At 43.5% G+C, this 25,650-nt stretch overlaps 2 protein-coding genes across 2 annotated transcripts; both read left to right on the plus strand.

Moving 5' to 3' along the window:
* The first annotated feature begins 873 nt into the window (after positions 1-873).
* On the plus strand, positions 874-8,550 carry LOC113891840 (serine protease 58-like). Its single transcript, XM_027540317.1, has 5 exons — positions 874-1,187; positions 2,905-3,058; positions 5,596-5,846; positions 7,748-7,884; positions 8,278-8,550. The coding sequence occupies exons 1-5, from the start codon at positions 1,148-1,150 to the stop codon at positions 8,425-8,427; spliced, it is 732 nt and encodes a 243-aa protein (XP_027396118.1). The 5' UTR covers positions 874-1,147; the 3' UTR covers positions 8,428-8,550.
* A 3,539-nt stretch (positions 8,551-12,089) lies between these two features.
* PRSS58 (serine protease 58) lies at positions 12,090-18,247 on the plus strand. Its single transcript, XM_027540318.1, has 5 exons — positions 12,090-12,476; positions 14,070-14,208; positions 14,651-14,910; positions 17,811-17,950; positions 18,033-18,247. The coding sequence occupies exons 1-5, from the start codon at positions 12,431-12,433 to the stop codon at positions 18,180-18,182; spliced, it is 735 nt and encodes a 244-aa protein (XP_027396119.1). The 5' UTR covers positions 12,090-12,430; the 3' UTR covers positions 18,183-18,247.
* Positions 18,248-25,650: the final 7,403 nt, after the last annotated feature.

The raw sequence follows: 25,650 nt of genomic DNA on the forward strand, positions 1-25,650 counted from the left end.
AAGTTAAGGCTAACTTATAAAAAGGAATGGGATAACATGAAAAAGAGTAGCAAGTGTCCAACACAAAAACTTAACAGGTAAGGACATTTATTTTATTCAGATTACTGTAATAAGAGGTATTTGAAGATCAGATTGTCTCGGCAGAATGATTTTACCTTAAGACTTTTGTAGGGAGATATATACAAGTCACAGCTGGAGAGGTGAACAGTTGAGGTTGTATTACAATCAGGGAATTCTCAGTCAGCTGAACAGGAAGTGTTTATCTCTAGTTGTAGTTAGATTTGTTGTGGGGTGGGGGTAACAGTTGCAAGCTCAGCTAATCATTGATGAGAGACAGACTGGGGAATTGGAGGGTCCATGTCTGGCTATGTCAGTGGGTTCAGGTGAAAAAGGGGAAAGGCCTATGATTGACCTTGTCACAGGTCAACAAAGAAGTCATCCAAAGTCCTATGGGAGCCCTGAGAAAGAGTAGGCAGAGTCTCTTCAAACTAACGTGGGGAAGGGTCATTCTTTGTGGTAAGCCAAAACTTTTTCACCTACCACTGTTTTCTGGGAGCACAGGACTCAGATACAATTCAACACATCAGAGGAAATCTGGAGACTCAGTTTCAAGCCCCAACTTTGCTGCTAACTTCTATGGAGACCACAGCATCCTCATCACTAAAACGGGAAGGGGAGGATGCCTTGTTAACTTTATTTCATACCCCAATGTTTGAGGAGTCTCTGAGAAGAGAAAAGGGACTCTTGGGGAAACGGAGATGACAAGTCATGGCAGGGAATAAGGTTCACAGTCACAAAGGGAGGAGGGGACAACAGAGAATGACTATGTCACAGAAAGGGGAGGGGAATGTCAGCAGGTACATCATGACTCCTGAGACCTTTAGGGTCAGAGAAGAGGCACCAGGGGCTGGACTTGTCTGCCCCTTCCTCTTTCACCCACATCAGAGCCAGCTCCCAGCTGTGCCTTATCTAACTGGATTTTGATAAGGGCTAGTTTGAAGATTGTTCTAGCATCCTTGCTCCTTCCATACCCCCACAAAGTAATATTTCTCCCTCAGTTGTTCTTGCCGAGGCTATTTGGACTAAAGATTGAGACAGCCAAGAGCCTGATCTGACTTGTCTGCTGCTGGCGAGATCCCAGACTGTCATGAAGTGCTGTGTCTTCTTCATGCTCATGAGCACGGCTGGTGAGTCTAGGTCTTGTTGCTGCTTAGGGAGTGATGTGGTGATGTGCAGGAGGATGGGGCTTCCCAGGAGGTGTTAGTGGTAAAGAACTCACCTGCTAATGCAGGAGACATAACAGACGTGGGTTTGAACCCTGGGTTGGGAAGATCCCCTGGAGGAGGGCACTGCAACCCACTCCAGTATTCTTGCCTGGAGAATCCCATGGACAGAGGAGCCTGGTGGGCTATGGTTCATAGGGTCTCAAAGAGTCGGACACGACTGAAGCAACTGAGCATGCACGCATGCACATGGATCAGAGAGGGAAGTAGCTGACCAAAACTGAAGAGGAGGTGGTGGGCATTTCCTTCGATTAACTGTTAACGGAAGTGAAAGGTACCACTCTTGATGCATGGCTCACCCCATCAACGGTCTCTCTAAGCTTCTTCTGCACCTGTGAGCAAGTTAGCATGTGTCTTTATAAGTGCCCTGCACTGTCCCAGGACTCCTGGACAGAGAGCAGAAAAGTACATCTTCCCTTTCTCTGGGCAGATGGACTCTGGAGAAGTAAGTGCAGGTTGGGAAGAGGGGTGAGTCAGGGGCTGTGAGAGCCTCAGGTCCCTCCCCCAAGCTCTTCCACTCCTTTCAGCACCAAAGTCAGGTAGGATTTAACTTTTTACTTTCATTCCTGGCAAAAGTGAATTTAGAATACTATTTTTTAAGTAGTAATTCTTTTTTACATTTTTATTATACACAGCACTGCCAATCAGGGTTTATGATCAGCCTCAGATACGCCTTTGCGTTAGTTTCACAGACTTCAGTATACCTCCAACTCAAGCAAAGACACGTGTCAGTTTTCTTAGTGTGTAGAGCTTGGGTTGGAGAAGGCAATGGCGACCCACTCCAGTGCTCTTGCCTGGAAAATCCCATGGACAGAGGAGCCTGGTAGGCTGCAGTCCGTGGGGTTGCTGAATCGGACACGATTGAGCGACTTCACTTTCCCTTTTCACTTTCATGCACTGGAGAAGGAAATGGCAACCCACTCCAGTGTTCTTGCCTGGAGAATCCCAGGAATGGGGGAGCCTGGTGGGCTGCCGTCTATGGGGTCACGAAGAGTCGGACAGGACTGAAGCGACTTAGCAGTAGCAGCAGCAGTAAAGCTTGGGTGACATGCATGATTTCCCTTAGAAAAATGGGACAGATGAACCTATTTGCAGGGCAGGCATAGAGAGGCAAACACAGAAAAAGGAACTGTGGACACTACAGGAAGGAGAGGGTGGGACGAATTGAGAGTGTAGCATTGGCATACACGCACTGCCATGTGTGAATATTAATAGACGGCTGGTGGGAAGCCGCTGTATAGCATAGGGAGCTCAGCTCAGGGCTCTGCGATGACCTGGAGGGGCAGGATGGAGGTGGGGGGGAGGGAAGATCGAAAGGGAAGGGACGTATGTACTCCTATAGCTGCTTCGAGTTGTTGTACAGCAGAAACTAACACAACACTGTAAGGCAATTATCCTTCAATTAAAATAAAACAGGAAAAAATGGCAACCCACTCCAGTACTCTTGCCTGGAAAATCCCGTGCATGGAGGAGCCTGGTAGGCTGCAGTCCATGAGACGCTACTGAGCGACTTAGCAACAGAAGACTATTTTAGTTTGAAAACCTTAGGGTGGGAAAAACTATCCTGGCCAACTCTCACCTCTTGCCGTATCTCTCTACCTGTGACCCACTGATTCTTTAGGAGTCATTCTAGCAGCAGATTCTAACACTGAGAAGAGGAATGAAGTAGATTTTACTATTCCTTATATGGTCTACCTGCAGTCCTTCCCAGAACCCTGTGTGGGGACACTCATTCACCCACAGTGGGTACTGACCGCTGCTCACTGCCCCTCTCCGTAAGTATTTCTCTGCTCTTGGGAGCCAGGGGGGATCTATTTAAACAAAAGCAGGTCTCATGACAGTATGGAGATTCCTTAAAAAACTAGGAATAAAACTACAATATGACTCAGCAATCCCACTGCTAAAACATACCCTGAGGAAACCAAAATTAAAAACACACATGTACCCAAATGTTCCTTGCAGCATTATTTATAATAGCTAGGACATAGAAGCAACCTAGATGTCCATCAACAGATGAATGAAGAAGCTGTGGTACATATATACAATGGAATATGACTTAGCCATAAAAAGGAACATGTTTGAGTCAATTCTAATGAGGTGGATGAACCTAGAGCCTATTACACAGAGTAAAGGAAGTCAGAAAGAGAAAAGCAAATACCGTATATAAATGGATATTTATTGGATCTAGAAAGACAGTACTGATGAAACTATTTGCAGGGCAGCTATGGAGAGGCAGACATAGGGAACAGATTTATGGACACAGGGGTGAGGGGAGGAAGGAGAGTGTGAGACAAATACAGAGTAACATCAAAGCATATACACTACCATATGTAAGATAGATAACAGATGGGAATTTGTTATATGGCTCAGGGACCTCAACCCAGTTGAGTTTGGATGAGACATGGGAAATGCGAGGAAGGTTCAAGAAGGAGGGGACATAGGTATATCTATGGTTGATTCATGTTGATGTATGGCAGAAACCAACACAGTATTAGTAAAACAATTATCCTTCACTTAAAAATAAATAAATAAATTTTAAAAGCAGGTCTTGTGAGGCATCCTAGCAAGTTCTAACAGCATCCCAGGGAATCAGAAGACCCAGGAGGAGAGAGAGTCATCTTCCCAGTGGGGAAAAAGATACACATTTGGGCAGTTTAGGAGGAGATGAAGAGGAAGATGTCAGAAGTCTCTTTCTCATGGAAAATAAATAATAGACATCCATCCAACCTACTTGAGGGCTTCCCTGGTGGCTCAGATGGTAAAGAATCTGCCTGCAATGCAGGAGACCTGGGTTCGATCCCTGGGTTGGGAAGATCTCCTGGAGAAGGGAATGGCTACCCACTCCAGTATTCTGGCCTGAAGAATTCCATGGACAGAGGAGCCTGGCAGGCTACAGTCCATGGGGTCACAAAGAGTTGGACACAACTGAATGACTAACACTTTCAACTTTCATCCAACATACTTCTGGAACTTTTACCATATTCCAGGGACTGCTTAATGAACTGAAAAAGCAGCAAGGGAACAAGATGGTAATTAGTCTTCCCTCATGGAGCTCACATTCTGGTAGAGGAAATATGTCAAAGCAAATAAAAGTTCCAAAATAAAACATTGAAAGGAGTACCAAGCTGCAAAATACAGGAATAAAACAAGATACCTACTTTAGTTAGGGTGATCATATCAGGTCTGTTTGAAGAGATGAGACCTACACGAAGAGGAGGATGCAACCAGGTTGAATTAATTCTGGGGGAAATTCCAGGCAGAGGGAAGAGTGTGCAGAGAATCTCATGAGTAGGGGTGGGTGTTCACAGGCTGAGGTTGAAGTGTTAGGCAGAAGCCATGTGATACAGGTAAGAGAAGAAGAATGAAGAAGCTCTGCATGAGATGATGCTGTCCTTTACAAACCTGTATCTCTGTTGTGTGTGACAAATTGTTAGATAATTGGAACCTAGTCGCAGTTTCAGGAATGTACAAGGGTCACTTCTAACTCAGAGTTTTCAGCCATCTGGTTGTTCAAGACAGTTCATTCAAACACAGATCTAACCCCTGCTTTGTGTCAGTGAGAAATACAAAGGAAATATAGGCAGGAAATATAGTCCATCCACTCCAAGAACTGACATTGGAAAATTGGATTTTCTTCTCTCAGCCAGACCTAATGCACAAACTGTCTTTTGGCAGGCAGTGGCTCCTGTGTCTGTTACATGACCAGACTCCTGGCAATCGAAGTGGGTGGGTTTGAATTTGTCCAGGAAATATCGTAGAAAGTGGTCAGTGGGAGTCCTGTTAGACTGCTAAGAGTCTTTTGAATCTATAATCAATGTAGGCAGATTGCAATAAATACAAAGATATGGGCCCAAAAGGAGCTGGAAAGGGCCTAGAACTGTCCAGAAACAGCAGGTACAATATACTTGCTCCAGAGTTGTTTCAGACAGTGGAGGGCAGGCAAAGACCTCTGGAATAATGGATTCTGGTGCCATATCTGTTACCTATTCATTCAGATTATCCAGGTTGTCGTTGTGATCATTAATATCATCAAGGACAACAACTAGATTCCACTGAGTACGTTCTAGGTGACAGATACCATGCCAGATTTTATGTATCTACATTGACTCTAATACAACAATCCTATCAACTATTGTTACTACTATTTTACAGGCCAAGGCAGGTCACTTGGGTTCTCAGGTCTAAGAAATAAAATGAAGATGATTAGATGATTAAAGAAAGTCACCTATGACACTTCTTGTGGTTCTGACATTCTGTAAACCCTGTTGTTGTTTTTTTTTTTTTAATCTCCCTGCCTTCCTTCCTTCCATAGTGTTAAAATCCGATTGGGAATTTATCAACCCAACATCAAAAATAAGCACGAGCAGACCCAGAGTTACTCAATGACTGTGCCCTACCCTGACTTCAACTCAGAATATCTGAGCAATGACCTGATGATGATAAAACTGTCTGAGGCTGCTAAAGTCACCACCCAAGTGGGAACCATAGCCATAGCTATGGAACCCTTATCACTTAATGAATCCTGCTTTATCCCAACCTGGACCTGGAGTAAATACAAAAACCGTAAGTGTTTGACTCTGTGTTCTTCATCCTGAGAAGGTTTTGGTGCTGGGGAAAATGAGGAGGGATATACCTGAAGCGCTTCTCAGGTGCGGCTCAGTGGTAAAGAATCTGCCTGCAGTGCAGGAGATGCAAGAGACGAGGGTTCAATCCCTGGGTTGGGAAGATCCCTTGGAGGAGAGCATGACAATCCATTCCAGTATTCTTGCCTGGAGAATCCCATGAACAGAGGAGCCTGGCAGGTTCATGGGGGTCACAGAGCCGCACATGACTGAGCATACAGCACACACATACATGAAGGATGCAGCTTATACTACCTTATACCACCATTATCCTCCCTTTCATTAACAGAGGATACTGGAACCACCACTTGATATCTGAAATGATAAAGCTGAACTTATTGCTTATTATAGAAGAGCAATGCTGAGCAGACACCATCTCAGTGAGCAGTACAGAGCACTAAGCAGTGCTTATATGGGGTTTGTGGGAAGCTTTCCGTTGAGAGTTTGGAGGACTTTCAGAGGCTGAAGAGAGTTGATGTCATCTGTGGAGGCTTGATTACCTGGGTGAGAGTGTTTTTGATTGGTTGGCACTCTGCTATCTATTGGAGGAGTCTAACATGCTGACGTTAAAGACTGACACTGATTGGCTTGTTAAAGCCTACTCACTAAGGCAAGCTGTGGCTAGTAATCAGGTTTAAACCTTTCTCCTGTGGTTACAGAACAATTCATATGTTCTATAAAAACAAATAAAAAGCAGGATGCTGTTTTGGTCTCTCAGTCTGTTTTGGGAAGGTAACTTTTGTATTCTCAGTGCCAATGAAATTTGGCAACTTCACTTCAATTTAGAAGCAACATTCTAGAGAATCTAAGTGAATATATTTTCTGAACAAATTGAAGCTTTTAAATCTTATTCAAAGTAACTGCTTCACATTTTACAAAGTAATTTATGACACACCACTTGAAAACAAAATAAAACTACAAAAAGTTTCATCACATAGGCTCTGCATGTCATGTCAGAATCACAGTGACAAATCAATTCCATAAGCTCTCTAGGGCCAGCCTCCCAATATCTATTAAGAATTCACTATTTCAAGTAAGTAGGTTACTTTCACCTAACTTGTTCTAAGTATTTCAATTAGATTTCCAAAAAAGTTAAAACTGAACATAACTCTTCTCATCCTTTTCTGACCTGACACTTCCTGGTCTAATTTGATTTAAAACATTAGATTGGAAATGTATCTAAAATATTCTGCTTTATAAGTAATGCTAGGTTTAACTTGAGAGATCTCTAGTTGATTTTTTGCTTCCTTCCTCCTTATTACTCTCCACCAGAGATTAAAATTATATAATGTGTTGGTTAGACTCCTTACATCCTGAGGTTAACAGTATAGTAACAACTGCAATAAGTAAGATGAGCAATGTTACTTCTTAGGGGAAATTATATATGTATATTTATACATATACATACATACTTATAAATAATCCACTTATAAATGATCTCACTATAAAAAATGCAGTTTAAAACACATTAAAAATCATTTTCTCCCTTTATGATTAAACGTAAAGATGATGAAATAGGTCCCCAAAAGGAAGGTTTCTTATGGACAACAGCTTTCTGTCTCTCTCTCCTCACAAGCATTCATAATTTTCCTGTGGGTTTTTTAAGCTTTCCAAGTTATGTGCAGTACAGACAGAATTATAGATCTGATGATATCTGATGTAAGGCTCACGTAACGCTTTGAATCCACTGCTCAGACACAGAGATACTGAACAAGGGCCTCTAAGAAGGATGGAATGTCTGATACCTACTATAAATACATACAATGTATTCACAGAGCAGAGGCTGATCACAAGAGTATATGTGATAAGGAGAGTCACCCTGGACTTCTCTCTTTCCCGCAGTTAGTGACCCTGACATCCTGACTTGGATAAACCAATATACTCGTCCCTACGATGAGTGCCAGAACATGCAAGACGAAAGAATGGCAGCAAACGTTCTGTGTGTGGGGCAGCCTCTAAAGACCCTGTCTGATGCTAAGGTATCTCTGCTACTGCCAGACAAGCGCAGAGCAAGGGGCCCTCGGGGAAAGGTGCCCGTAGGAGACCAAACGGGACCCAAGCAGAAGGCCTGCGGTCTGCCTCTGCCTCCTCAGTCTGTGGATTGCTCATCCAGTCCCCTGCCTTCCTTTAGAGTGGGAGAGAGTCCGGGGAGAGTCACTTGTCCTTTCTCCTCCTACTTGCACTCAGGTTGGTCAAATTCAAACCTAGAGAGGTGAGACCTGCATGGATGTGAAGAGAGGGTTCTCCCCTCTCAAGAAAATGATTCCAGTCTGGTAGAAGCTTCTGCTATCACAATGTGCCACTTCTTAGAATAAATCCTTGTCGGATGAGGAACAAAGCAACGCTGACCCCCTGTTCCCTCTCTCTGGCAGGAAGTCTCGGCAGCTCCGGCCATCTGCGGTGGGAGGGTGCATGGAATCTTGAGTTGGGCAAAAGGAAGTGTCACTCTTGGAAATGAAGGATTCTTCACAGAAATCAGTTCTTATTCAAGATGGATCATGAGCATCATTGAAAGCTACTGAGGTGTCTCTGGTCCTCCATCCCCTCAGTGCAGTATCTTCATGATTTCCACCCTGGATCTACAACCCTTTTTATTATGTTTCTTGTTCTTGACCAGAATTTATTAAAAAGAAATGACGCTAAAACGCTGTGGCACTAAAAACTTATTTCTTTATCATATAAACTGTAAACATGATGAGAAATCTAACAACTTTCCCAACCATTTGTTCATTCAAAAATTGTTGAAATGTCTGCTGTTTGGTAGGTACTGCATATGCCTGGGGCTTTCAGGTGGCTTAGTGGCGAAGAATCCACCTGCAATGGAGGAGGCACAGGAGATGCGGGTTCAGTCCCTGAGTGGGGAAGATCCCTTGGAGGAGGAAATGGCTACCCATTCCAGTATTCTTGCTGGGATAATCCCATGGACAGAGGAGCTTGGAGGACTACAGTCCATGGGATCATAAAGAGTTGGACATCATTGAGCAACTGAGCATGCCTGCATGCACATATGCTAGGGGTACAAGAGTAGATATAATGCAGACTTTGCCATCAATTAGCCAGTTCTATTACCTGGTGATAATTACTACAGTGGAGATGAGCAATAAGTTCCATGAGAATATAGGAAAAAATCAGGGTGTCAGAGGCACAGGAGGTACCATCAAGGGGCCAACAAATTAGAGGAGAGTATTATAGAACTGAGGTATAGTTAGGTAAAAGAAAAGCATACAAACCATTATGTTTTGGAAAATACATGTAAATAAGTAACACTGAAAGGTGGAAAATAAATTGTTCATAGAAGGGAAGAGAGAATGTGATAGAAAAGTATTATTTATGCAGGTAAGGGTTAGATAGCAAAAGGCCTGACCTGTTTGGTAAAGGAATTTAGATTTTTTTTATCTTGTAGGCATCAGAGGCTTAGTCATTAAAGTCACCATGGTAAATAGAACATCAAATGTCTGAGTTGGGAGATGTAAGAACACAGAGTCTGTAAGCTTTAAACACAGTGACTGAGTAGAAACAGAAGGGGCAGAGTCAGGGATCACCCCTGTTTCTAACTTGAACAACAAGGTAGATGGTGGTTCTGCTGCTGCTGCTGCTAAGTCACATCAGTCGTGTCTGACTCTGTGCGACCCCATAGACGGCAACCCACCAGGCTCCCCTGTTCCTGGGATTCTCCAGGCAAGAACGCTAGATGGTAATATAAAGAGAAGTAATGTTTCCATCTGTAATGGATCAGGAGCAAGGTGGGGCATGCTATATTTGAGATCCTTGAAGGAAATAGAGGTGGCCATTTCTAGCAAAGATCTGGATCTCTGATGATAATGAAACAATGAGGCGGTTTCTGTGTTTATAGGCAGACTTAAGTAAATTTCTATGCTATTGGGAGGATCTTTGATCCATGTTAAGTGCATCTCTCACACTGGCATAAAGTGGCAATGTACAGCATCCCCAACCCATAGACCAAGACACCTAAAATTACAGAATTGACAAGATGTCAAATGACCTAAAAATAGGGGATCGAGTGATATATGAGAGACTATGGAGTTACATATGAGAGGCTATGGAGTTACACGGAGAAGGCAATGGCACCCCACTCCAGTACTCTTGCCTGGAAAATCCCATGGATGGAGGAGCCTGGTGGGCTGCAGTCCATGGGGTCGCTAAGAGTCGGACACGACTGAGCGACTTCACTTTCACTTTTTACTTTCATGCACTGGAGAAGGAAATGGCAACCCACTCCAGTGTTCTTGCCTGGAGAATCCCAGGGACAGGGGAGCCTGGTGGGCTGCCATCTCTGGGGGTCGCACAGAGTCGGACACGACTGTAGTGACTTAGCAGCAGCAGCATGGAGTTACATGTAGGAGAGGGACAGCGTGACATGGGATTATCTGTTAAAAAGGGAAAAAGGAACAGAGAGATGAGCAGAGAGACTCACCCCAGAGGAGAAAAAGACTGCAAAGAGTAAAGAGATTTGGAGTTCATCTCATGAGGGACATGGTGAATCTGTATCTGCAGAGATTGCTGAGACGGTTTGGTTTTTTTATATTGATACCCTCTGAGTGTGGATGCATTTCTCCTATCAAAGCAAAGCAAAACAAAATAAAACAATAACAAAACAGAAAAAAAATGGCTGGGTTATGATGAACACCACAGCTTATCCTGGCACATACAGGAAAACCAAATTCTCAAATTTGGACACTGCTGCTGCTGCTAAGTCGCTTCAGTCGTGTCCGACTCTGGACACTTTGGACACTAACCCCATTTAATTCAACATCGCTTCTTTTTCTTGTAATCTTTGGTCCATCTAAACCACAAGCCCCTCTGTTTGCTTGTCTTCTCCAGTGGGCTTGTCTCTAGTTACACCCTGCTTCCTGTCTCTGACTCCAGTGCTCCCAGCACTCTTTATTGAATCACATCTCTATTTGTTCCAGAGTTTTTAATAAAATGCTCATCTGATCACTTCTTTTACTTTTTTCTTTTTAAATTGATCTATACTTGATTTGGAAATGGCAACCCACTCCAGTGTTCTTGCCTGGAGAATCCCAGGGACGGGGGAGCCTGGTGGGCTGCCGTCTATGGGATCGCACAGAGTAGGACACGACTGAAGTGACTTAGCAGCATCAGCATACTTGATTTACTACATTATGTTAGTTTCAGGCCTACAGCAAAGTGATTCAGTTAACTTCATGTAACTTTCAGTCGGGGCGTTTGCAGGTGGCTCAGTAGTAAAGAATCAACCTGCCAATGCAGGAGACACGGGTTTGGTCCCTTGGTTGGGAAGATCCCCTGGAGGAGGAAATGGCAACCCACTCCAGTATTCTTGCCTGGGAAATCCCAGGAACAGTGGAGCCTAGAGGCCTATAGTCCATGAGGTTGCAAAAAGTCAGACATGACCCCATGAGCAGCTCACTCTTTGAGCAACTGAGCACTATTACTACTACTCTGCTTATAGACAGAAAAGATCATATGATAATAAAGTGAGAGGCTGCTGGCCACAAACTGGAATGACAGCTCTCACCAGGAACTGAATGTGTTAGTACCTTGATCATGCATGTTGAATTACTACAACTGATTCCATCATTTTCTTCATGTTTTACGTAACAGATCATAAAAGTCTGTTGTTGAAGCCACCTGGTCTGTGGTATTTCATTATAGCAGCTTGGGCAGGCTAATGTATTTGGTAAACTGTTCAGATCTTTGGCCCACTTTTTAACCTGGCTGTTTGTTTTTCATGTTGTTGAATGTTCAGATTCCATAGTATGTTTTGGATGCAAATCATTTAACAGATACATGTTTGGCAAATATTTCTCCCTAGAGAGGGGTATATCTAGATTTTTAGTTCTGAATATTTTGTTTCGCAATTGCCTGTTTATAGACCTGTTGTTCCCACTAGTCTATAACTCTTTGCAGTTGGGGCAGTGTCTTCACATCTGGGTACCTCTTACATCAGCATACAGCCCGCACACATCAGACACATAGTGTAAATCACCGGCTGGCTGAGAAAATAAATGGACAAGTAGTGACATGGAAGAAAGGACTCACGTATCTCAATGAGGAGTTTAGTGTCAGGGAAATGGGTCAAGATCAGCCCCTGAGGGTGGGGTGATTGTCACTGGAAATAAATGTCAGTGTCACACAGGTGAGGGTTAGCATCACAAAGGTAGGAGGAACCAGTCTGTAGTTCAGAGAGAGACATGGTGTCAGAGACTTACACAGCAGGGAGCACTGTGAATTTCAGCATCTCTCAAATTAGGTGCATCTTTCCCTGAAAAGGGGGAGAGAAATGCTGGATTCCAGATCTGTTCTCCACTGTGTTGAAGACCAAGTCATCTGGTCTTTGTTGAGGGACCTCTAATATCTGGCACCACATCCTACTCTTTTGGAACTCAATCCTGCAATTGAAAGAATTCAGATGACAGTTGTTCCAAGTCTAGAACCGCTTCCAGCTTCATCTTAGTGTTCTTCTCTCCTTCCTTGGCATCCTTTTCAAGGCACTGAACCTCATCTTTTGAAAAGGCTTTCAACATGATTATGAATTTAATCCTTCTGTGGGCTCTCTTGAACCTGCCTGGTGAGTAACTGCATATCTTTCTCCTTAATTGCCCAAGAGAAATCCTGAGGGAATCACGAAAGATGGGTGAAGACAGGAGCAAGGTTCCAGACTGCAAGCACAGGACTGACTCTTCTTCAGCATTCCCCACCAGGTTTCTTCCTGTGTCTTTGCCTTAGGGTGATTGCCTGAGTACTTTTGGGGGAGGCATGGACCCTAAAACCTGACCCTAGACTCTCTAAGGAAGACAGGGGCCTGACTCTGGGCCTGTGGCGAACAGGACTGATGCTTGGTATGGGCGAATGAAAAGTGGAGTCCAGGGTGGAAAACAGGGGTCCAGCTAATGGACAAAGCAGAACATTCAGGGGTTTAGGTCTTGTCCAGACATGGTTCCAGTCATTCAAACAAAAACCCTGGAAGTATTCATGAACCCCCTCTTATATCCCATATCAACCTGATCGGAACCTGTTGCTGTCTCTGTCTTCTAAACATTTCCTAAATCAAATCACATGTCACCACCTCCATGGATCGCTATGGCTCAAGACACCCTCTTCTGTCTTTATTACCAAATCATTCTCCTAACAGGGTTCTTTGCTTTATAAACCTACATGCCACACTTCTCTGTAAGGAAATTATCATCCTTTACACAACACCCTGAAGCGATTCCATGTGTCACTTAGGAGACAAGTTCATGTCCTTACAACACTCTACAAAATCTTGTATCACCTCATGGCCTCTTTTCCTTCCTGCCTCTCTCCCTGGCCTCTCTGATGTGCCTTAAACAGGCCTGAGGACTCTTGCTCCAGACATATTCTCTCACTGGAATTCCTTTCCCTAGACACCCGATTAACTCCCACGTCTTCATTACATCGCTGACCTCTCACATTGGCCCTGAGGTCTTCCCAACTGCTGATGCAATACTGCACAATGGCTCCCACATACCCACATGCATGCACACCTCTGATACTTCCCCTCCCTTGCTCCCTGCACTAATTGCCACTCAACATACTATACCATTGATGTATTCCTGTATTTACTATTACTGAATGTCTCCACTCATCAGAATGTAGGACTGCAGGGGCATATCTCTGTTTTGTTCACTATGTAGCCCAAGCCCTTAGAGCCTGCCACATACTAGATGCTCAATATTTATTCGTTGAATGAATGGTTACCTCCCTTGTCAGACTCTGTTAGCATTTGCTCTGTTCTTCAAATGAAACGTTATCATTCAGCCTTGCATTTTCAGGAGAAAGGGATAATATTGGCCAAAGCATTCTAAACATGGCAAAGATAGGAAGTTCTCCATGACCTGATGTGTCATATGCCTACTGAATCTTGGAAGGTATTTAAGGAAGGTTGTATTTGATCAATACTTTGAAGAGCACATAATGACAACTAAAAGGGAAAACACCTTTCATCTTATGAAATAAATATGTTTTTATCATTTTCTTCATGTTTTAGAACAAACTGATCCAGTTTACATATTCAACTTACAGATAAAATTCCTGGAGAGAAGGGTGGGGCAATGTGTCTATTGAGTTCTCTTCCTTTGTTTTTTTCAAATAATACCTGAAAAACAATCTCAGAATTTGTGCTCTATGTGTCTCTGTCCAGTTGCTTTGACCTTTGATCCAAACTACAAAGACGACATCACTCCCCCCTACCTGATCTACTTGAAGTCTGATTACTTGCCTTGTGTTGGAGTCCTGATCCACCCTCTTTGGGTGATCACAGCTGCAAACTGTAACTTACCGTGAGTAAGAAGCCTCCAACATCACCCTATGCTTTGAGTTCTCAGGTTGGGCACAGACCAGAATCCTCCCTGGGGTCCACTCAGTTAAATGGGATTTGAGAGATGTCCTGGGGATGTTCAGTAGTAGAGAAAAGGCTTTGTGGAAAAGCTCATCAAGGCCTATAGTGTGTTAATTGCTCGGTCATATATCCAATTCTTTGTGACCTCATGGAGCTTGGACCACCAAGCTCCTCTGTCCATGGAATTCTCCAGGCAAGAAAACTGGAGTTGGTTGCCATTTCCTTCTCTAGGGGATCTTTGCAACCCAGAGATTGAACTCAAGTCTCCTGCATTGCAGGCAGATTCTCTACCATCTGAGCCACGAGGAAAGCCCCATAAAAGTCCAGAAGGATGGATAATCCATGTCTGTTCAGTCTTCTCACAAACATCTCTATTGTTCTAGGAGGCTTCAGTTAATACTGGGAGTTACAAAACCATCCAATATAGATGAAGAAAAATATGTACAAGTGGTTGGTTATGAGAAGATGATTCATCACCCACAATTTTCCATCACTTCTATTGAGCACAACCTCATGTTAATCAAGCTGCAAACCCATATTGAACTCAACAACTACGTGAAAATACTCAGCCTGCCCAAAGAGCCTGCCGCTGAAGATGACACGTGCATCGTCTCCACCTGGGCCTACAACCTGTGTGACCACTGTGGGTGGCTCTCAGAACCAGACACGCGCCCCTCCGACTTCCACTCTTCCTTAGCTCCTGCCATTTTTCCCACTGAGCTTTCTTCTAACCTTTCCATTCATCCTTTCATCTCCTTTCCCTTCTCCAGAGTCTCATTGTAGGAGTCCTGACCTCTTTTCTGTATCTTTCTACATCTTTGCTTCCATATCTGATAGATGTGTTTGTGGGAAGAAGACATTTGTATTCTGGGCTTCATTTGCTGTATGACAGCTCATTGGTCACTTTACCTTTGAAGCCTTAATTTTCTTAATTCAGAAATGAGGCATAAACTACATTAGATGGTTTCAAACCATTGCAGGCATTAAAGAAACTTAAAGCCCTGAAATGGAGCAAAATTATGTTTATGTAGTAAACACAAGATAAATACACAATATTGTGCTAAATCATGCAGAACTTCTTTATGCAAAATTGTGATACAGATCAACAAAAGTTTAAGATTTTTAACTGGTAACATTTTAAAAATGAATATTCACTCACTTCATCAGAAAATTGGAAGGGATAAATTGGGAGATTGGAATTGACATATACACTACTATACATGAAATAGATAACTAATAAGGATCTATATATATAGCGCAGGTAAGTCTACTCAGTACTCTGTAATTATCTATATGGGAAAAGAATCTTAAAAAGAAAGGATATATGTATAATTGATTCACTTTGCTGTATGCCTGAAACTAACACAACATTATAAATAACTGTATTCCAGTAAAAGAAAAAAAAAGTAGAAATTCCTTGTCCTTTGAGAGACAACTTGAGTTTTGGAAATAGGCAAACGCTTTTCAGTTAAGCAGTATGTTTTATTTATCTGTGTTATGTCATTTTAATTAAAAAGAGACATAACTTACCAAAAAATGCAGTTTATTTTGATCTGGCTCATGAAGTAGTTAAGTGAGCATTTTTTAAAAAGGCCTTTCCAAAAGAAAAGTTGAGCTATACAGTTATTGCTAGACTAGAAAATAAGGCAAAGAATCTCATTTTCTTTTAAAAAATTAATATATTATTTTCAAATAAAGATACTCAAATAAACACACCCCTAAAAAGCAAAATCTCAAAATAATATACTTCCTCCCAAAGAAGAATCCTTGGCAAGAACACACAACATGTGCATAGAAACTTCTTTGTTCTTATTTCTCTCATTTTGTTGCAGGTTGGAAAAATTTTGTTATGGATCTTCAGAGTTCACAATATGTGTGAACCATTGATATAAAGGAAATAATTTGAATTAGAAATGAGGAGACCTAGTTTAAAATCAAAGTTTTATGGATTTAAGAGAAACCACTTTTTGCATGATTTTTTTTAAGCAGATACTGGATACTTTTGATCTGATGAATGAAAAACTAGGCTTAGATCTTTCTAAATTCCTTCAGACTCTCAAAATATTAATAAGAGAGACATTGTCTAATGGTACAAACTTGCAACTAGTAGATAAATAAGTTCTGGAAATCTAATACACAGTATAGGATGATCCCCTGAAGGAGGGCATGACAACCCACTCCACTATTCTTGCCTGGAGAATTCCCATGGAAGGAGGAGCCTGGCAGACTACAGTCCATGAGATTGCAAAGAGCTGGACAAGACTGAGCAGCTAAGCACACAAAGTGAATATAGATAGAGACATTGTATTATAATCAAACTTGCCGAGGGATTAGATCTTAATTTTTCCCACCAAAACAAAAGAAAAAAAGAAATTATAATTTTGTGGGGTGATAGAGGGGGACTATGGCCAATCATATTGATCTCTAGTGGTCTTGACCTCCAGTGGCTTGAAGTGGGGCTTGAGTTCCCAGCCAGGTTGAACAGTGAGGCCAGGTTGCAGCAGTGAGAACACCAAATTCTAGCCACTAGACCAGTGGTCAGTGACAAGGACCGTGGCTCTTCAGTTTTCCAGAAGGGAATTCCCACAAAGACAGAAAGTAGTGAAACAAGTAAAGTGTTAGGAGGAAAGAGTACAGTACGTGTTCATAGCCACACGGGCAGACTCAGACGGGGAAAGAGAGAGTTGAGACCTCATGGCAAGTTAAATCACTTGTACGGGGCGTTTTTTCCAGGTTCCCTGAGGCCAATCATTTTGATTTGCCAGGCTCACAGTCCATATTTGGTATATCTCAGGATTCTCCTACGTGTGGACATGCATCACTTAACCAAGATGGATTCTACCACAAAGGCCTATGGGTAGAGCATCCCTTGATATCACTCCACTTTGACCTCTAAGGAAACTTTCTATGCATATGTGGCCCAGCCTCCTCCCTTAATCGCCCTACTATTCTCCTCTTGGAGTTTTTGGTCCACAGAGAATGAATCTCCTATCATTTTACCATTGTGGGGGTGGGGGGGGGCATCTACCTCTGACTCAATACTACAATATTCAAATGTGTCAAATCAATATACTGTATACCTAATTTATGCAGTGTTTCATGTCAATGTGTTTCAACTGAAAAATTAGAACGGAATAGGTGATGAGTGTAAACTGTGGGACAAATCATAAACCTGAAAGCTCAAAAAGTAAAATAAAATTAAACTGAATAAATAAAAATTCCAACGTAAAGGATGCTTTTAAAATGTCTGAATTGCCAGAAAAAATTGTAAGTAATTTATTTCACTTCATTGCAGAAATGTCTTGTATTCCCATCTAACTTCCAAGAATTTAACCTCTTTTATAAATAGACGCTTTGTATCATGAGAAATTGTTAATCTGATCACTTCCTACTGTCTTAGTGGCCACGGTTTTGATTTCTCTGTGTTTGAACTCTTTTTTGTTTCTACCAGGAAAGGAACTATGTTGAAAACGAAGGAAAGGAAAGAAGGAAGATTGGTATCTCATAACTCTTAAGGAAGTTCTATTTCTTTCTTTCTTCCAGACAAGGACCCTGACTCACTGCAGAATGTGAATATATCTGTAATCTCCAAAGTTGAGTGCCTCAAAGCCTATAAATACATGCACATCAGAGACAGTATGATGTGCGTGGGCATTGTGCCAGGACGGAGGCAGCCCTGCAAGGTAGTGTGCTCTCTGTGCCTTAATGTCCCCATCTTATTGCGTCCTTTGCCCGAAAAATAACTCGGCTCCTTTTCCCTGGCAGGAAGTCACAGCTGCCCCAGCGGTGTGCAATGGCGTACTTCAAGGAATCCTGACGTTTGCGGATGGGTGTGTTTTGAGAGCTGATGTGGGCATCTATACCAGGATCATTAACTATATACCCTGGATTGAAAATACCATCCAGAACAACTGAGTTCTTATGGCAGGAATTCTAGACCCTGTGACAACACCCGTTCCTAAATCCAGCCTCAGAATTAACCAGGTGTCCTGAATTGCATCCCACACGTCTGTCTCACTCCTGCCCCACAGGGTGGGTGGCTGGTACCTCCCTGTATGTGACTATGCATGGCAGCACTTCCTCCTCCCCTACTGACGATGATGGTAAACTCCACACCTCTTGGAATTTATGAAGTGGCGACTGTGTTCTCGCTAATGAACTGATCATTGCCTTACTGGGGAAAAAATTTTAAAAAGGTTACTTGATTGCCATTTTGGGTAACAAAACACCTACTACTTGAAATGATTCAATCACATGTGCTTTGGGCAAGTTATACATGCCAGCTGGAAGTCTGAGAAGGATTAAACTAAATAGAATTCCCAGGAAGGAAAGAGGGTTTAAGGGGGGACATGTGTTACCCACACAACTCTCAGCACCAGACATGGATTCTGGACATTCATTTTGCAGCATTCTCAGTAGGGACTTAGCTCTGAGAGGTTAATACCAAAGGTAACTGGGGTTTAGGACACAGCAGATGAACAGAGAACACAGGATGGATTTTCCCAATGTACTCTTTCTATGATGCCAGCTGCCCCAGGAGCTTCATTCTCCTCCGGTTAAACACTCTTGCCTTTTTCTTCCTTCCTTCTTCTCTTTTCATCTCACTTCTGCAGCTCCAGTTACCACCTGAGAGCTTTACTTGATCGATTTCCATGGGGAGTGGCCTTTGACCCGTATTATATTAAGAGTGAGATGGGTCAGTGACATTTTTGCAAATTAGGTCTTTGCAAGAAGTCTCTGCACATGCTCCATTTGGTTCCATTGCTCACTTTGCTTGTGGAGCCATTTAAAAACAATGAGAACAATGAAGAAGGACTTTAGAACAGGTCAGCTTGTCTATCTGCTCATTCAAGTCTTCTGCAGTGAGAGTATTTTGGTGAGAATTCTCAGGGATACCATATTTTCCTCCTCCAAACTGACCTTGAAAAACTGTAGTACATTAATTCTTCCTCAAATAGCTTATCCCCATGTCCCCATTCTGCTCCTTCCAAGTGTCTACCAGGGCAGAGCATCAGCCACTCTCAAGAAATTCACATTAATCTTGATCTCAGGAATGGGAACTAGATAATGTTGATTGATCTTCTGGCTCCTGAGAAGAATTCAATTCTACTTCTTCCTTCATGGCATCTCTCCGAGGAGTTTTAATATCACAAGAGGAGGAGGGCATGGCAACCCACTCCAGTATTCTTGCCTGGAGAATCCCATGGACAGAGGAGCCTGATGGGCTGCAGTCCATGGGGTCACAAAGAGTCAGACATGACTGAAGCAACCTAGCCTGCCTAAGTCACCAAGTAAATAGGGGCTCTTCTTTTATAGGCTTAAAAGAAGACTCAGTCTTAGCACAGGATCCATTCTCTAGGGCAGTGGTTCCCAACCTTTTTGGCACCAGGGACTGGTTTCACGAAAGACAATTTTTCCACAGATCAGGGCCCAGGGATGGTTGGGGGATGATTCAAGGGCATTACATTCACTGTGCACTTTGTTTCTGTTATTATTATTACATCAGTTCCACCTCAGATCATCGGCTGGAGATCTGGAGATTGGGGACCCCTGCTCTAGGGCACCCAGGCTCTCTTTGGCTCAAAGGGAATTAAATCAGTTAATATAACTAACAAGTTTGCAAGTGAAGAAGGAGGCTGGAATACTTCAGCTTTATTGACTCACATCACTCCACTGCTATCAAATCTGTTGGGGTTGTTTTGGCTTACTTTTGGTTCTATCAATCAAATAGCTTGACCTGACTGTCAGCTTCTCTCCTGGGATCCCATTTTAATGGAGAGTCCTTGAAAGAATCCTCTTAAAGGCTCAAAACATTACCGTGTTGTGTCATTCATTTCCATTTTAGGAGTTGGAGAAGCAGGTGAAATGAGTAACTTGACATTGTCTATTTTCCTTTAGCAAGCTGCTGCTGCTGCTGCTAAGTCACTTCAGTCATTTAGCAAGCTATTACACTTTAAAATGCAAAAAAGTTCTTTTTGTTTGTTTGTTTGTTTTTCTTTTTTTTTCTAATTTTATTTTTAAACTTTACATAATTGTATTAGTTTTGCCAAATATCAAAATGAATCCACCACAGGTATACATGTGTTCCCCATCCCGAACCCTCCTCCCTCCTCCCTCCCCATACCATCCCTCTGGGCCGTCCCAGTGCACCAGCCCCAAGCATCCAGCATCGTGCATCGAACCTGGACTGGCAACTCGTTTCCTACATGATATTTTACATGTTTCATTGCCATTCTCCCAAATCTTCCCACCCTCTCCCTCTCCCACAGAGTCCATAAGACTGTTCTATACATCAGTGTCTCTTTTGCAAAAAGAAAGACCATGAGAAAATACTTGAGGAGATAATAGTGGAAAACTTCCCTAAAATGGGGAAGGAAATAATCACCCAAGTCCAAGAAACCCAGAGAGTCCCAAACAGGATAAACCCAAGGAGAAACACCCCAAGACACATATTAATCAAATTAACAAAGATCAAACACAAAGAACAAATATTAAAAGCAGCAAGGGAAAAACAACAAATAACACACAAGGGAATTCCCATAAGGATAACAGCTGATCTTTCAATAGAAACTCTTCAAGCCAGGAGGGAATGGCAAGACATACTTAAAATGATGAAAGAAAATAACCTACAGCCCAGATTATTGTACCCAGCAAGGATCTCATTCAAGTATGAAGGAGAAATCAAAAGCTTTTCGGACAAGCAAAAGATGAGAGAATTCTGCACCACCAAACCAGCTCTCCAACAAATACTAAAGGATATTCTCTAGACAGGAAACACAAAAACGGTGTATAAACTCGAACCCAAAACAATAAAGTAAATGGCAACGGGATCATACTTATCAGTAATTACCTTAAACGTAAATGGGTTGAATGCCCCAACCAAAAGACAAAGACTGGCTGAATGGATACAAAAACAAGACCCCTACATATGTTGTCTACAAGAGACCCACCTCAAAACAGGGGACACATACAGACTGAAAGTGAAGGGCTGGAAAAAGATTTTCCATGCAAATAGGGACCAAAAGAAAGCAGGAGTCACAATACTCGTATCAGATAAATTAGACTTTAAAACAAAGGCTGTGAAAAGAGACAAAGATGGTCACTACATAAGGATCAAAGGATCAATCCAAGAAGAAAATATAACAATTATAAATATATATGCACCCAACATGGGAGCGCCACAATATGTAAGACAAATGCTAACAAGTATGAAAGGAGAAATTAACAATAACACAATAATAGTGGGAGACTTTAATACCCCACTCACACCTATGGATAGATCAACTAAACAGAAAATTAACAAGGAAACACAAACTTTAAACGATACAATAGACCAGTTAGACCTAATCGATATCTATAGGATATTTCATCCCAAAACAATGAATTTCACCTTTTTCTCAAGCGCACATGGAACCTTCTCCAGGATAGATCACATCCTGGGCCATAAAGCTAGCCTTGGTAAATTCAAAAAAATAGAAATCATTCCAAGCATTTTTTCTGACCACAATGCAGTAAGATTAGATCTCAATTACAGGAGAAAAACTATTAAAAATTCCAACATATGGAGGCTGAACAACACACTGCTGAATAACCAACAAATCACAGAAGAAATCAAAAAAGAAATCAAAATTTGCATAGAAACGAATGAAAATGAAAACACAACAACCCAAAACCTGTGGGACATGGTAAAAGCAGTCCTAAGGGGAAAGTTCATAGCAATACAGGCACACCTCAAAAAAGTTCTTTAGTAGGAGCTAAATGATACTGAAAGAGGAGAAAATGTGACCCCTGCAAAGTTCTTCTTCAAGCCTTCTCTGTTCATTTGCATGTTGGATTTTTAAGAGAAAATAGGATGGCATCTATGACTCAGTATCCCGAAGGGTGGGATAAGTCTTTCTAATTGTAAGTCACAGCCTTAGGAAGCCTGCTGTTGTCAAGTGTCTGAGCCATATTCTCTATCAGCTCTGTAAGTCACGTTGCTAGAAATTTCCCTCTTCATCTGCCTCCTCCTTTATCTCTCTCACTTTGTTCAGAATTTCTGTAAAGAAAATAGGGGTGTCACTTATTAGCCTCCTCAGATCCTAATAAGACATTAGGATCTGAAGATCATGCTGATTAGTAAGGGGATACTTCCTATAAACACCATTCTCCAGGCTGAAAAGCTATGATCCCCAAAGCTGTGACTGGATGGGCCAGGATCATACAAAAGCCAGGTGAAGATCAGGCTAGAGCTTGCGCCTGTGCACAGAAATAAACAGCAGCTACTGCAATGATGAGGCTTTCAAAGACTTCATAGAATTTAGAGTTTCTTTCCTCTGTGTATTTCCTTCAAGGATGGGAGGGTTTGAGAAACTGTAAAATGAGTTCTGCTCAGTAGGAAACCAGGGTGGGAAAAAAGCCCTGGTTTTAAGTCATCAGCTATGACAACTGGAATAGAATAAAATTGCCTACTGGGGGCTTCCCTGGATATCCAGTGGTTAAGATTCCATGCTTCCAATGCAAGGGGTGTGGGTTTGATCCCTTATCAGGGAAGTGTCTACATGCCATCACAGTGTGACCAAAAGAAAACAAAGCTGTGGTTCTTGATGAAACTGAACAAGACAATAATAAAAATTTTAAATTAAAAAAAAATCATCCACTGGAAGCTAAAGATGGGGAACCAGGGATTGAGGAATCCCAAGGCCATCACTCCAGACCCTTTGAAAACTCAGTGCAGTACTAGGCACCTTGATTATCTCACTTTGGGATTTCTGGCAACTGCTCTGACCAAAATTCAACCAAAATGCCAAAGAGAGAGGACTCGGGTATCCAAATGCCAGGCTGTCGGTCTCCTCCTCCTCGTCGTCCTTGTCTTCTGGAGCCAGGCAGGTGTTCACCACCACACCTGAGAAGGGCTGAGAGAAGATCAATACTATGGCCGCCATCATGACCTCTGTGCAGGTCATGGAGATCCGCGGGCAGATGGCGCCCCCTGGTGGAGAAAGTTTCTCACTCCCCATAAGCGCCGAGGAAAGAGCAGGTAGGTGCTGGTAGTTCTGCCTGGCAAACCACCCACCCACTGTGCCATCAGAGATGGGGCTGCCTTTGAAATGCCTCCGCATTAACTCACGCCCACCCTGCATCCCAGTCACCTGCTGTGTGGACCACACTGTCTGGGATGGAGAAGCTCTGAGCTGGAAGCGGGGTGGGTCAACGGCAGTTCAGTCTCCCTTCTCTGCAGGGGTCTCAGGACCGGCGTCTTTCTCATAACACCCATCCCTGTGGTTCCTGGCCATTCATCTGGGGCTGAGCCTGCTGTTCTGCCCTCAGTCCACAAGTACCCTTCCTCAGGCTGCAGATCCATTTCTGAGCCATGGCTTTAGGTCAATATTTGGTGAGCCCTCCACTCTGGAACCCAGACCCTGGTCCTTTCTAGGTCAGGCCCTCTCTGTGGATCTTGCTTTTAAAAAGGTCAACTGGAGATTGAGGCGTGAGAAGTTCAGGAGGTGCTGAGTGCAGAGAATGTAGATCTAATTGGGAAAACGTGTGCATGCTTGTTTACGCAAGCAGTGTTTGTGGTGGAGGGGTGTGTGTGTGTGTGTGTGTGTCATACATTGAGATATTCACTCTACCTCTTTTCTGAGCTCCCAGGATCTCTTTGGGTGTCCTTCTTTCCTCTGGGCATTGATACTGGTCTTAAAATGCAATATGCTTCTTATACATGTGGAGAAAATAGTTCACAGTGATTAAGTCTTCCCAGGTGGGACTAGAGGTAAAGAACCCACCTGCCAATGCAGGAGACGTTGAGACCCAGGTTCGATCCCTGGGTCAGGAAGATCCCTGGAGAAGGGCACAGCAACCCGGTCCAGTAGTCTTGCCTGGAGAATCCCATGGACAGAGGAGCCTGGCAGGCTATGGTCCTTGGGGTCACAAAGAGCTGGACATGAGTGAAGCAACTTAGCACAATACCACCACTGTGGAGAGAATAGCCAACAGTGATCAAGTCCTTCCTACATGACTCTGTATTTTCCTAAAGGCTTCGCTTGAACTGGGTTGTTTAATCCAAGAAGCACCCTTCTGAGTCGGGAGTTAGCATCAGTACTTTGCAGACACAGAACCTAAGCTTCAAGGAGAAGAAGTCTTCCCCAGAGTCACAAGTGGCTGCTGGGGCCATGGATCGAGCTTGAATTCACTGGGCTGAGTGTTCTCTGAAGCACAGGGAGAGTCTGTTTGTAGTAAAGAGGCCAGAAGGGAAGATCCAGGTTGGGGAGGGCCATCAGGGCAGAGGGGGAAGAGGAGGAGGAGGCTGGGTCTGTGGTTGGCGCCCAGAGGGTGGTTTTTATTCATTTTCCCAGTTAGGGTGTCTCACTGTGTCTTTACTGCAGGTGCAGAAGAGCGTTCTGCCCTGGGTCACATTGGCCACGTGTAGGCTCAGCTCGCTCTCACTGACCCGCGTGGCCCGGTAATTCGCTCCAGGGAGGTTTATGACTTCCTTATCCCCGGTACGCCGCAGACTGGCCAGCACCTGTAGTTGCCCCCGGAGATCCTGCTGGTACCAGCTCATCCAGGGGTACTGGGAATCCTTCAGGATGCACCGCAGGGTTTCAGCCTGTCTGCGAGGTACCAGGACCCACCTGGGCTTTTGCTCCACCAAGCTCGTGGCTGCATCTGAAACACACAGGCCAGCCAGGCTGAAGCTCCTGGGGGCAGTGGTCACCACCAGATCTCTAGCTGCAGCCAAAACCTGAAGAGGGATCCCATGAGTAGTGCCGGAGGAGGCTCTTGCAGAAGGGGTCCTTTCACAGGGTGAGGGGACTGCAGGGCGCTCTTGGCAAGGCTGGAGTCAGGGAGCAGAACTTTCTGCACCTACAGGCACCCCCGTGACCCAGCCCCCTTTTCCTCCCTAAGTCCACCAACTGGTTGTCTCTGCCAGGCCCCTGACCTGTACTCACGGCAGCCAGGAGCACCCAGCCCCACAGGATGGGAAACGGGGCCATTCCCTCGCCTCTCCAGCAGGGCAGGGGGATGGGGCCACCAGGCAGGAGAGCAGATGCTGACCTGGGAAGCCTGATTAGAGGCTGAGACTCTCCGGGCCTGACACTCAAAAGGGAGTGGCTTTTCCAGGAAACTCAGTATCTTGTCTCATCTTCTCACTGAAGCTCAAACCTCAAACTGGAGTTTCCTGTTTCAGCACACCAGAGCGCACTCACACACACGTACACACTCCCCACACTCACCCCGGGGGCCTCGGTGAGTGTACCTGGACCTGCACCCTCTCAGCTGCTTTGCAGAGAGATTCCTAGAAACATGACACTGAATCTGTGTCTCAAATCTTCACAAGGAATTAAAATAACTCGATAAAACCAAGTCACAGGGCTTCCCTGGTGGCTCAGTGGTAAATAAT

The sequence above is a fragment of the Bos indicus x Bos taurus genome, chromosome 4 (assembly GCF_003369695.1).
Source record: "Bos indicus x Bos taurus breed Angus x Brahman F1 hybrid chromosome 4, Bos_hybrid_MaternalHap_v2.0, whole genome shotgun sequence".
Lineage (NCBI taxonomy): Eukaryota > Metazoa > Chordata > Mammalia > Artiodactyla > Bovidae > Bos > Bos indicus x Bos taurus.

Bases quoted from the DNA above. Each gene is read 5' to 3' on its own strand.
- LOC113891840 (XM_027540317.1), top strand. From the start codon at position 1,148: ATGAAGTGCTGTGTCTTCTTCATGCTCATGAGCACGGCTG. The intron at 3,059-5,595 runs GTAAGTATTTCT...TTCCTTCCATAG, and splicing joins GCTGCTCACTGCCCCTCTCC to TGTTAAAATCCGATTGGGAA. The intron at 7,885-8,277 runs GTATCTCTGCTA...TCTCTCTGGCAG, and splicing joins AGACCCTGTCTGATGCTAAG to GAAGTCTCGGCAGCTCCGGC.
- PRSS58 (XM_027540318.1), top strand. From the start codon at position 12,431: ATGATTATGAATTTAATCCTTCTGTGGGCTCTCTTGAACCTGCCTG. The intron at 14,209-14,650 runs GTGAGTAAGAAG...CTATTGTTCTAG, and splicing joins GCTGCAAACTGTAACTTACC to GAGGCTTCAGTTAATACTGG. The intron at 14,911-17,810 runs GTGGGTGGCTCT...TCTTTCTTCCAG, and splicing joins CTACAACCTGTGTGACCACT to ACAAGGACCCTGACTCACTG.